Here is an 11,859-nt window from a genome sequence, read left to right on the forward strand (position 1 = left end):
AGTAAGAGTCACTCCCCGTATTAGTTCAACAAAGAGGCTGAGAGCATGTCAATAAAGTACTTTTAATTTTATAATATAGGACCCCACTAAAGTGTAGAATTGCCTCGATTGCCACAACCTGTCTCAGTGAGGCTTTAATGAGAGTTCTTCAGTGATTCAGCCATTACTAAGGAACAAACCCTCAACTTCCTGCCGCTAGTCATGTCAATAAAAAGCAAGCAAGGACAGAAGAACCTGTTATGCTCTTCAAGGTGAAATGACACTGTCACAGTGTAAAAGCATCTGACAACGCAGAGACCTTTTGGAGCTGATGCTTCTTTTATATTGTTAAATACTCAATCTATGATCCATTTACTAAATAAACAGAGCTGATGAACTCTTATCCTTCCAAATTGTTGTAAATCTTGCAGTTAAAATATCTTGCACATTTGGTTAGACTCGCCTGGTTTTTGAGACTTTCAGATCAATAACTAAAAGACTACATAACTGATTTTCAGTGCTTAGAGCTGTAAAGATTGAATAAAAGCAACTTGTAAAAATGGCTATTCAACATATGTTTCTTTAAAGAAAAATATAAATTTAACATCTTTGGAGTGTTTGACATTTTCTGTGCTTATATGCATGAGCTAGAGCATCCGCAACCAGCCAGATTCACATCATGAATTCTTATTTTTGCTATTTGTTTTTTCTTCTTGATGTCAGTTCACCAGTTGCCAACTGTTTACATGACTGGTTTTATCTCTTTTCTGCTGTACAGACATAAAGAGGTCAACTGAAACCACTGTTTACCCCGTTTATACACAGATGGAAAGTTAAAATTTGCGACAAAAAAGAGTTTGGTATCAGTTATTTCCTGAGGAAATTCAATGTTTATGTGTGAAAAAAATAAAATAAAATGAGTGTGTGTGCCAGGACTTGGCAATATATCAAAAAGCAACACTGTCTGTGCTGCTAAAGAGCATACACAAAATAAAATAAAATAGACATTTCAAAAGCTTGATATACCATTTTACTGGCACTTTTGATGTGTTTTAAACTGCTCTATTTTTTTGTTTGTTTTTTGTTTTTTTGTTAAACTAAATGTTCTTCAGAGAACCTTGAAACCAGTGTAGCGGACTTGGGATGGACGGCTACATTAAATGTGATCAGAAATCTTGCCTCTGATTCATCGTCATTCACCTACAGTGTGCTTAAGAGTGATTTGATGTTTTAAAAAATTAACATTATCCAATATTTCTATTTTTTTTATCTCTTTATAAAGCTTTATATAATCACTGAAGCAAAGCACATTTTCTTTGTTAAATTTGATGAAAATGCTGCAAAAATAAGATTAAAAAACATTAATTTGGTGAGCAAAATTAAAGGAAAGCTTAAAGTTGTTTAACAGTTTATCACAAATAAAGGCAAATGTTGTGTATATACAACCATGTACAGTGTTACAGTATTACGACAATGTCAAACCACTTCAATAATGCATACATTGTATGTCAAAGTCTCTAAATACTTGAAACATTTTCATGTTAATATATTTGTTTGCTGTAAATAATAATTATGGCTATAAATGGGTCAAAGACAAGACATGTCAATTCTAGTGTCCGAGGCATATTTATAATAGTAAAAATAAATAAAAATTTTAAAAAGTACAATTTGTTACTCAATTCTCCCCACTTTACTTGCTCATATGAATATTTACTGTAAGAAATTAAAATTTAAGGACCTATTTAGCTCAAAAGTACAAAACTGTCCTTCCTGGATAACGTCCGGGCTAAAAATCTAAGTACAAAATTATGCTAAAAATGTCAAAAATCTTAATAAAGGCATTAATGATACACTGGGGCATAATTGTGTTGGTGTTTGTAATGACACCTACAAATATAGTAACAACACTAAGCTCATTTACATTTTTATTCAAGAAATACTTTTTTCCCCATTTTTGGATTCTCAAATGTCCTTCCTGTGTATCACACATAAAGCGGCTATATGACCATAATTGGATTTGGACATTCATGTTACAGGGTGTTGTATCAGCCAACAGATTCTGAAGGACCCCAAAAGAGATAACAATGTCAGTAAATCTCTCTTAAAATGTTGATATTTTGACCTTTTCGCTCAGTGGTACGTGATGTACCACCATGATGTGTCTTTCTGGATAATGCTAATAACACATTTATAATTTTTTTACATTTTAAAATGATCTATTTCATGTGAAATATGACATTGATGTGTTGAAGATTAAGCTAATGTTTTACACAGTAGACCCAGTTAGTGCCGATTATGAAGGATAAATAGTTGTTTTGTCCTTCCTGGGTAACGATATGTCCTTCCCGGATAACAAAGGTATTCTGTTACCCAGGACATGTCCTCTGTTAGAGAGACTGGACATGTTAATCAATTCAGTAGCTGTAGGTTTTTGGACATTGATTTGATGTTGTACTGTTGTTCTTTTATTATTATTAATAGCAGCTGATTTTGATTTTGTTTCACTTTTAAAATCCTTATACGTCTTTGACCCAAATACAAAATAACTTACATTAGTCCATTTTCTTAGGTGAAAATGTATTTTCCTATCATTCCTATTATGGGTCTGTGTAACTCTGTCTTGGTAAACATTTGTTGTGTATTACAGAAAGTTAATATTATAAAAACAGTTATACCCTGTAAAACACAGACAGATTCAGATTCTGACAGATTCTGCCAGTTTCCTACAGTGTGTCAGTAGGTTAGACCTTTCCCACGGCAGCAGTTCATCACTTGTTGTTTTTTATAGAATAGGTTTCTTCAGTTTTTGGCCTCATGCACTGGCAATGGGCAGTTCTCTGTCTAGTTGTATTTTCCTGGGGGAAAGAAATAACTGTGAGTGACACATGAAAACACAAAAATCATGGATAGATTTCATGGATGTGTAAAATAGCAAGATTTAACGTTTGTGGCTCTACTGGATGTCAGACATGTGTAGATTTGAGGTGTATGTAATGGACATACTCGTACACAATCTCTCCTACAAACGTTTCTTAACACCTACTTACCCACTGGTGGTTCCTTCTCCTTCTTCAACCATTTTGAGACCTGGAATCTTCTGTCCAAAGAGTTTCCTAGCAATGGTCATGAGCAGACCACAGCGATTTCTGTAGCAGCAGGTGCCGTCTACCACCAGAAAAACCACTAGGAAGATGAACATGACGATGCCAATCACGCTGTCCTTGGTCATGCGACTCGCTTTGATGGGAGGAAGAAGAGAGGAAAAAGTTGTGATGACCCAACCACTATTGTCTTTATTCTGTCAGATCAGAGGAAAAATAAAATAGAGGCTATGCGGGGCTATTAGTACTACTACTACTACTGCTATTGTTAATACTAAGACAAATCTTCCAGGTAACTGCAGTGTATAGTGCAGGTTAGGAGTCCACCCACCAGGCTGCTCTGCAACGGTGAAGTTGAATACAGAAGGCAAGGAGGAACCATTCGCATTGACCGCTGTGACTTGCAGTTGATAGTCTGAACCAAAAGCCAAGTCTTGGAGGAAGACAGAGTCAGCATCGGATGACAGCTGCATTTCTTTCCACTCAGTCCCTTCTTTTTCCTGATTGAAGAGGGCAGAGAAAACAAACGACTTAATCGGGAAAAATGGAGCGACAGAAGTGTCTAAACAGCCTGAGTAAAACGTCCCTCACCTGTCTGTATCGAATATTGTAGTGCTGCAGGGGGGCTCCACCGACTTCAGCCTGTTTGAGGGGGATAGATGAGGAGTTGCCTTCTACTTTCACCTCCCCGGATGACAAAAATGGGCTTTCAGGTTCCCCTACAGACAGGAAGCAGAGAGGAAGGACAGAATTTATAACCACAGCAATTATGAATTAATTAATATTGCTGTACTTATCGATGTTTTGAATTAGAAGGTATCATTTCTAAACAGCCTTGAGCACTTTACCTTCTGAAGATGGATGACAGCAGATTACATGGTGTCATCAGCAGCAGCATGAATGAACGTCAGGCAGCAGAAGATGATGGCATGAAAATGTTTTTGTGCATGTGAGATGAAAAAGAAAGAAAAGTGATGGCAGATGAGGTGGTGAAGCTTTACTTGTTATACATATGCTATTTCAGCCTAGTTAATGCATCAGCATATAGTCCAGAGCATGAATTGTTGATGAATGGATTTAATGTGTGTTGTAGCTTGGCAGTGTGTGAGGAACTTACGGATTCCTCGGGTGTGAATGCTATTTATCTCTGAAAACTCTCCCCGTCCCACTGCATTGATGGCAGCTAGGCGGACAAAGTACGATGTGTATGGCTTGAGGTTGGTGATGGTAAGGGTATCTATAAAAGCACGCACATAAAGACCACACAGCACATACGTAATTATTATAACAATTATAATGACGCAAATATGAGAGAGACAGGGTCTGTGTCACAGATTTTATAGGGTCACAAACGCTGATGTGGTGACAGGAAATGGGAGGGAGGACGAGGGAAAGAGAGGGAGAGACAGCCCTGGTCTCTAAACTCTCGTTAAACCCCAACAGTTGTCGGTCATTCATGAAGAGAACTGGAGATGATGACTGACTAATGTCCATCTCCCCTCTCATTTCTTTCCTAAACCTCTTTCTTTGTATTCACTCACAGGCGAATTCTGTTATTCTGTTATATGTACTTCTTATTTAAACTGCTCTATTTTTTTGTTTGTTTTTTGTTTTTTTTGTTAAACTAAATGTTCTTCAGAGAACCTTGAAACCAGTGTAACGGACTTGGGATGGACAGCTTAAATGTGATCAGAAATCTTGCCTCTGATTCATCGTCATTCACCTACCGTGTGCTTAAGAGTGATTTGATATTTTAAAAATTAACATTATCCAATATTTCTATTTTTTATCTCTTTATAAAGCTTTATATATCACTGAAGCAAAGCACATTTTCTTTGTTAACAACTTTACTGGACGTGATGAAAATGCTGCAAAAATAAGATTAAAAAACATTCATTTGGTGAGCAAAAATGAAAGGAAAGCATAAAGTTGTTTAACAGTTCAAAGTTTATCACAAATAAAGGCAAATGTTGTGTATATACAACCATGTACAGTGTTACAGTATTACGACAATGTCAAACCACTTCAATAATGCATACATTGTATGTCAAAGTCTCTGCTTAGCATCAGGAAAAGTTAAATACTTGAAACATTTTCATGTTAATATACTTGTTTGCTGTAAATAATAATTATGGCTATAAATACAAAATAACTTACATTAATCCATTTTCTTTGGTGTAAATGTATTTTCCTATTATTAAAGGTACTTTGAAGAAGGTTTTGTAATAAACGTTGCAGACCACTTAAGAATTTTCACAAAAAAAAAGCGCCTAACAGCAAAGCGGGTTACAAAGTCAAATCTATCATGATTAATTTAAAAAAAATAAATATCTGCACATGTTACTTTACATCAAGGTTAGTTAGGTTTAGATGAAGATATATCGCCCCTCAAATGATTAATAAAGCCGCAGTGACAGGATTATAAAAACATAATATACAGTGTTTAGTCACTGACCAAACTGTTAGTGGAGCTGCCACAATGCAATAGTAATAAAACCTTACTAACAATAAAAAAGAGCTTTGTATCAAGACCCCGGGTCTGTGTAACTCTGTCTTGGTAAACATTTGTTGTGTATTACAGAAAGTTAATATTATAAAAACAGTTATACCCTGTAAAACACAGACAACAAGATTACCCTGTAAGAGCACATTTGATTAGATTAAACCGTAGCAGACAAAACTCTAAAATTACAGTAAAAGCTCCTGCCTGTTGTCTTTGTCAGTCTTCGTGTCAGGTCGTGTAAGGACTGTCCACTCGGGTGTCCTCTCCTCTCCAACAGCACAGAGGTCGGGAACAGTCCAGTTTCAGCATACTTTGAGGATTCTGCCAGTTTCCTACAGTGTGTCAGTAGGTTAGACCTTTCCCACGGCAGCAGTTCATCACTTGTTGTTTTTTATAAAATAGGTTTCTTCAGTTTTTGGCCTCATGCACTGGCAATGGGCAGTTCTCTGTCTGGTTGTATTTTCCTGGGGGAAGGAAATAACTGTGAGTGACGCATGAAAACACAAAAATAATGGATAGATTTAATGTGTAAAATAGCAAGATTTAACATTTGTGGCTCTGCTGGATGCCAGACATGTGTAGATTTGAGGTGTATGTAATGGACATACTCGTGTTTGGTGAGTGGGGCCTTGTCGCAGGTGACCTCTGCGACCTGACCCTCTTTGGTGAGTGTATGTACCCCAGTCTGCTTGGGGAATCTCATTGTGCCGATACCCTTCAGGTTTACTTCCCTGCAGAAAGAGGGCACAAGAATTATGACGACGACCGGACGAAGGCCAAAGCCTGATACACAATCTCTCCTACAGACGTTTCTTAACACCTACTTACCCCTTGGTGGTTCCCTCTCCTTCTTCAACCATTTTGAGACCTGGAATCTTCTGTCCAAAGAGTTTCCTAGCAATGGTCATGAGCAGACCACAGCGATTTCTGTAGCAGCAGGTGCCGTCTACCACCAGAAAAACCACTAGGAAGATGAACATGACGATGCCAATCACGCTGCCCTTGGTCATGCGGCTCGCTTTGATGGGAGGAAGAAGAGAGGAAAAAGTTGTGATGACCCAACCGACTATTGTCTTTGTTCTGTCAGATCAGAGGAAAAATAAAATAGAGGCTATGCAGGGCTATTAGTACTACTACTACTACTGCTACTGTTAATACTAAGACAAATCTTCCAGGTAACTGCAGTGTATAGTGCAGGTTAGGAGTCCACCTACCAGGCTGCTCTGCAACGGTGAAGTTGAATACAGAAGGCAAGGAGGAACCATTAGCATTGACCGCTGTGACTTGCAGTTGATAGTCTGAACCAAAAGCCAAGTCTTGGAGGAAGACAGAGTCAGCATCGGATGACAGCTGCATTTCTTTCCACTCAGTCCCTTCTTTTTCCTGATTGAAGAGGGCAGAGAAAACAAACGACTTAATCGGGAAAAATGGAGCGACAGAAGTGTCTAAACAGCCTGAGTAAAACGTCCCTCACCTGTCTGTATCGAATATTGTAGTGCTGCAGCGGGGCTCCACCGACTTCAGCCTGTTTGAGGGGGATAGATAAGGAGTTGCCTTCTACTTTCACCTCCCCGGATGACAAAAATGGGCTTTCAGGTTCCCCTACAGACGGGAAGCAGAGAGGAAAGACAGAATTTATAACCACAGCAATTATGAATTAATTAATATTGCTGTACTTTTCGATGGATTGAATTAGAAGGTATCATTTCTAAACAGCCTTGAGCACTTTACCTTCTGAAGATGGATGACAGCAGATTACATGGTGTCATCATCAGCAGCATGAATGAACGTCAGGCAGCAGAAGATGATGGCATGAAAATGTTTTTGTGCATGTGAGATGAAAAAGAAAGAAAAGTGATGGCAGATGAGGTGGTGAAGCTTTACTTGTTATACATATGCTATTTCAGCCTAGTTAATGCATTAGCATATAGTCCAGAGCATGAATTGTTGATGAATGGATTTAATGTGTGTTGTAGCTTGGCAGTGTGTGAGGAACTTACGGATTCCTCGGGTGTGAATGCTATTTGAATCTGAGAACTCTCCCCGTCCCACTGCATTGATGGCAGCTAGGCGGACAAAGTACGATGTGTATGGCTTGAGGTTGGTGATGGTAAGGGTATCTATAAAAGCACACACATAAAGACCACACAGCACATATGTAATTATTATAATAATTATAATTAAGCGACACAATTTGCATATTCAAGTATGAATGATGACTGATGCAAGGAGCAGATGTTCTACCTGAAGTCGGGACTGTGATTTCTTCCCAATCTTCTGATGGATTTTGTCTCCACTGCAGGACATAACTTGTGATTGGTGCTCCTCCACTGATGGGTGGGACTTTGAGTGAGAAGAAAACAGAAGCTGGGCCAGGAGACGCTGTCAGATAGAGAGGCTGGCCGGGCTGGGCTGTGGGTCAAGAGGCAGGGCAGATGAAAAAAGAGAGAACAGAAACAACTAAATAAACTCCAGGAGGCATGTTTATAATTTACGAGTGGAGGAGCTTTTTTCCCCAGAACATATAGACTGACGCAAACTCTTACTGAATATCTCAACGTCTCTTGATGCATTTCCAGAAGCGCCCACAGCCACGCAGGAATACAATCCACCATCAGTGGGCACTATTTCATCAATCTTCAAATAGCCATTTTCCACACGGACACGACCAGAAGTTTGATCCTGAGGAGAAAAGGGGAAGAGAAGGAGGTTCATTTATTATTTTTATTATTATTAGTAGTATTATTACTATTATTTATTTATTTATTGTTTTTATAATTAGCAGGAAAGCTTATCATGTAGAGGCCCACACTAATCTGGCCCTATGCATGACATGATGTAAAAATCTGTTTTCCTTATAATAAATAATTATAAAGAACTATAATTAATAGTTAATAAATAACAATAATAATAATAAATACATAAAACACACAAAAGTCAAATGTTGCAGTTGCAACTATTTTTCTTTAAAGCTACATGAAATTGAGTTTGTACAGTTGTATGTCCATGCACTCTTACCAGTGTGCGTCCATTGAGCTTGTTGATCCAGTGCAGTTTAGGTTCAGGATGCCCGGACACGTTACAAAACACAGAAACACTACGACCCACCGACACATGCAGCTTGTCTTCAGACACAAACACCCCTGGAAACTCTGAAAAATCCAAACATATCCATCATTAATAACCAAGACTTTAAACTGACGCTCATTTACAGATGTTATTACAGAAGAATCAAACCAACCGAAGACTTGAAGCGTGATGGTAGCAGTGTCCTCAGCTATCTTGTTGGTGGCTGTGCAGATGTACTCCCCAAGGTCTTCCTTGACAACAGACCGTATGGTCAACTGGCTCTTGTCTGAGTTGTAGTGATGGTGGGATGGGTCAAACTGAACCGGCCTAGACACAGAAAATAAAGAACAATTGAAATCTTGTCAGGACAGAGGAAAGAAAGGGGCCAGAAGAGGGAGGCAGAGAGAAAGCTTGAAGGAGTGAGGAGCAACGCCACAGAACATCAACAAAGCAGATAAGATAATATCTTTGCACGTGTACACTGCTTTCCTGATCAGCAACACTAATGTGGTTCTTTTTTAATAACTCACATATTTACCACCTGAATATCAACAGAAAATAATTAACTGCAATGGAAAAAGCTGACCGAAACATGAAATGAGGTATATATTCTGTAAATGAATTATGTCAGCTTAGGTGTCCGTATTAGACTTGCACAATTTCTTACAAGGTCCAGGTGATGTTGGGTTTAGGCAGGCCATCCACCAAACAGAACAATGAGGCGTTCGTTTCAGGTCCGGCCATCACAGTTTTTACTTCTTCTTTCAGCCTCACAGTGGGAGGAGCTGCAGGATTAGGAAATATTATTCATCAAAATGGTCTGTTTCACATTTAATTTACTGTTACTGTACATAAAATGATCCAAAATGCCAAAAAAAGTTGGCGTGAGGAAAAAACTTACAATTGACAACAACAGACACACTGAGGTTCTTAGAGATGGGCCTTCCTTTGATCTGTGCACTACACCTGTACGTCCCAGCATCCTCTTTCTTCACTTTTTCAATGTGGAGCGCGTTATCGGATAACTGGCGAACACGACCTAAAGTGAAATCTGTAGAGAAATCCAGAGACAGATATGGGTAAATGAAAGTATTAAAGGTGAGGTTGTGACAGCTGTAAAAATAAATAAGACTGCAATAATTCCTACTGCAACACACTGATAACAGGCAAAACAAAAGTGCCTCACTGACTATCCAATTTGTATCTGCACTGATTGTGTTTCTAAGTTGCATGATTAAATTTATTGCAGTCATTTTTTCCATAATTGTTTGCATAGAAATAATGGCCAGACTAGTTTTAAAAGCAGATTTAACCACTCTATGATGATGTGTTGCAGATCAAACTCATACTTATTAAAAAGATCTGATTGTTACTGAACATCACGATACATTGAATGCAAACCGGAACGAGAGCTGAGCTGTTCAGTCACTAGCTGCCATTTGCATTCACCTTGTGTTTTAGTCATTTCTCAAGCCTTGTGAGTGTGAGTTGTGAGTGAGAGTCAAAAGCTTATTACGTTTACAAAACGTGGAAAAGTTTTAAAAATCATCTTCATAGCAAAACAAGCCCTTACCTTTAGAAGGGATTTCTTGAAGGTCTTTAAACCAGCGAACCACTACTTCTGGCTGTCCTGTCACCACACATGGTACAGTCCCATCCGTGCCCACCAGAAACTCATGGTAGACGGCGCTGCTTCCAAACGACGGACCCTCTGATAAAAGAGGAAACAATGAAGAGACCCACTTTCTGCTCAGTCAAGCAGTCTCTGTGTTGTGCTAAACAGTTGTCACTTACCATAAATATAAATTTTCATATCAGTCTCGTCTTCGTGACCGTTTTCAAACTCACAATGGCACCTATAGGTGCCCGTATCTTGCATCGTAGCCTTCTTAATGTGCAGCTTAGAGGAAGTCTCATCAACCTTTGACACAACATCTTCATCGTCTACATCATCCCCATTCCTCTGCCACGTTATTGTTCCCTCCCCTCCAGCTAGGACAGGAGAACAGAAGATGGGAAAGAGGGAGAGAAATATGGACCAGGACATGTGAGCTGATTTGTCAAAAGAGGTTCAGGCTGAATAGTTTGATTCTCACTTAGTGTCATCAGTCACTGAATGAACATTTACCTTTACACAACAATAAGATCTCTTCTCCCAGTTGCACATCTTGTTTACTGCTAATGATGTTCATCTTAGCATCTAAAAGAGAGGGCAGGAGAAGACTTTGTTTATATTTGGCATTTGTTTCCTTTCTTATCAGAATCATGACCCTTCATTCATAACAAATGTGAATTTTTAGGTCCGTACTTATATTTTGAAGCTTAAAAAAACACCAGTATAAGAAGTTTATTGCTATGATGATTTTCTGGTTCTCTGGTCAACATGAACAATGGGTGAAAATGGCTGAATCCAGCTGAAACGTGTGTTTTTCCTGTTTATACACACACTGAATCTTTCAGTGCGGGATAAAGGCAAATCACACGTCGCTTATTTCCTGAATTATTTCCTGCTTACACTTAACAGCGTATATTTGTTCACAGTCTCTGTCTTTTAGAAATGTGATGAGTCCCCAAAATCCATCATGACAACAATATAATAAAACGGAATATAAAGTATAACATAAAATCAGTGAGAGTGTTAACAGATCTTACCTGTGCCATGCACCAACAGCAGGAGCAGCAAGGCTGTTTTCAGGATGACAGTTGACAGGTTCATCTTACCTGGCCCCAGGTTACCAATCCTGCAACACTTCAAATCAGAACTCTGAAGACGGGACACTGAAGTTCCTAATTTATAATTCAATCTAAATAAATTCTCCAATTGAATCGAAGAAATATTCTATGAATCAAATACACCTGCTGTCTCCTATCCCCCTAACGCAAATATGAGAGAGACAGGGTCTATGTCACAGATTTTATAGGGTCACAAACGCTGATGTGGTGACAGGAAATGGGAGGGGGGACGGGGGAAAGAGAGGGAGAGACAGCTCTGGTCTCTAAACTCTCGTTAAACCCCAACAGTTGTCGGTCATTCATGAAGAGAACTGGAGATGATGACTGACTGATGTCCATCTCTCCCTCTCATTTCTTTCCTAAACCTCTTTCTTTGTATTCACTCACAGGCGAATTCTGTTATTCTGTTATATGTACTTCTTTTTTGTTTTTACCTTTTTGGTTTAATTTTTTTCCTACATCTCTCTCTCTCTC

The 11,859-nt window shown here is 38.7% G+C and overlaps 1 protein-coding gene across 2 annotated transcripts; it reads right to left on the reverse strand.

The window, feature by feature from the left end:
* Window positions 1–5,008: 5,008 nt before the first annotated feature.
* On the reverse strand, window positions 5,009–11,530 carry ncam3 (neural cell adhesion molecule 3). Of its 2 annotated transcripts, XM_047599819.1 has the most exons (17): window positions 11,305–11,530; window positions 10,781–10,852; window positions 10,447–10,644; window positions 10,226–10,363; window positions 9,554–9,703; window positions 9,320–9,437; window positions 8,825–8,979; window positions 8,602–8,735; window positions 8,130–8,265; window positions 7,828–7,995; window positions 7,584–7,703; window positions 7,315–7,317; window positions 7,058–7,185; window positions 6,798–6,966; window positions 6,412–6,601; window positions 6,192–6,314; window positions 5,009–6,047 (listed from the first exon to the last, which is right to left on the reverse strand). In XM_047599819.1, the coding sequence occupies exons 1-17, from the start codon at window positions 11,366–11,368 to the stop codon at window positions 6,005–6,007; spliced, it is 2,109 nt and encodes a 702-aa protein (XP_047455775.1). In that variant the 5' UTR covers window positions 11,369–11,530; the 3' UTR covers window positions 5,009–6,004. The 2 variants fall into 2 exon arrangements, with proteins under 2 accessions (XP_047455775.1, XP_047455776.1); XM_047599820.1 differs by lacking the exon at window positions 7,315–7,317.
* Between the last annotated feature and the right edge of the window lie 329 nt (window positions 11,531–11,859).

The sequence above is a fragment of the Mugil cephalus genome, chromosome 11 (assembly GCF_022458985.1).
Source record: "Mugil cephalus isolate CIBA_MC_2020 chromosome 11, CIBA_Mcephalus_1.1, whole genome shotgun sequence".
Taxonomy (NCBI): Eukaryota; Metazoa; Chordata; class Actinopteri; order Mugiliformes; family Mugilidae; genus Mugil; species Mugil cephalus.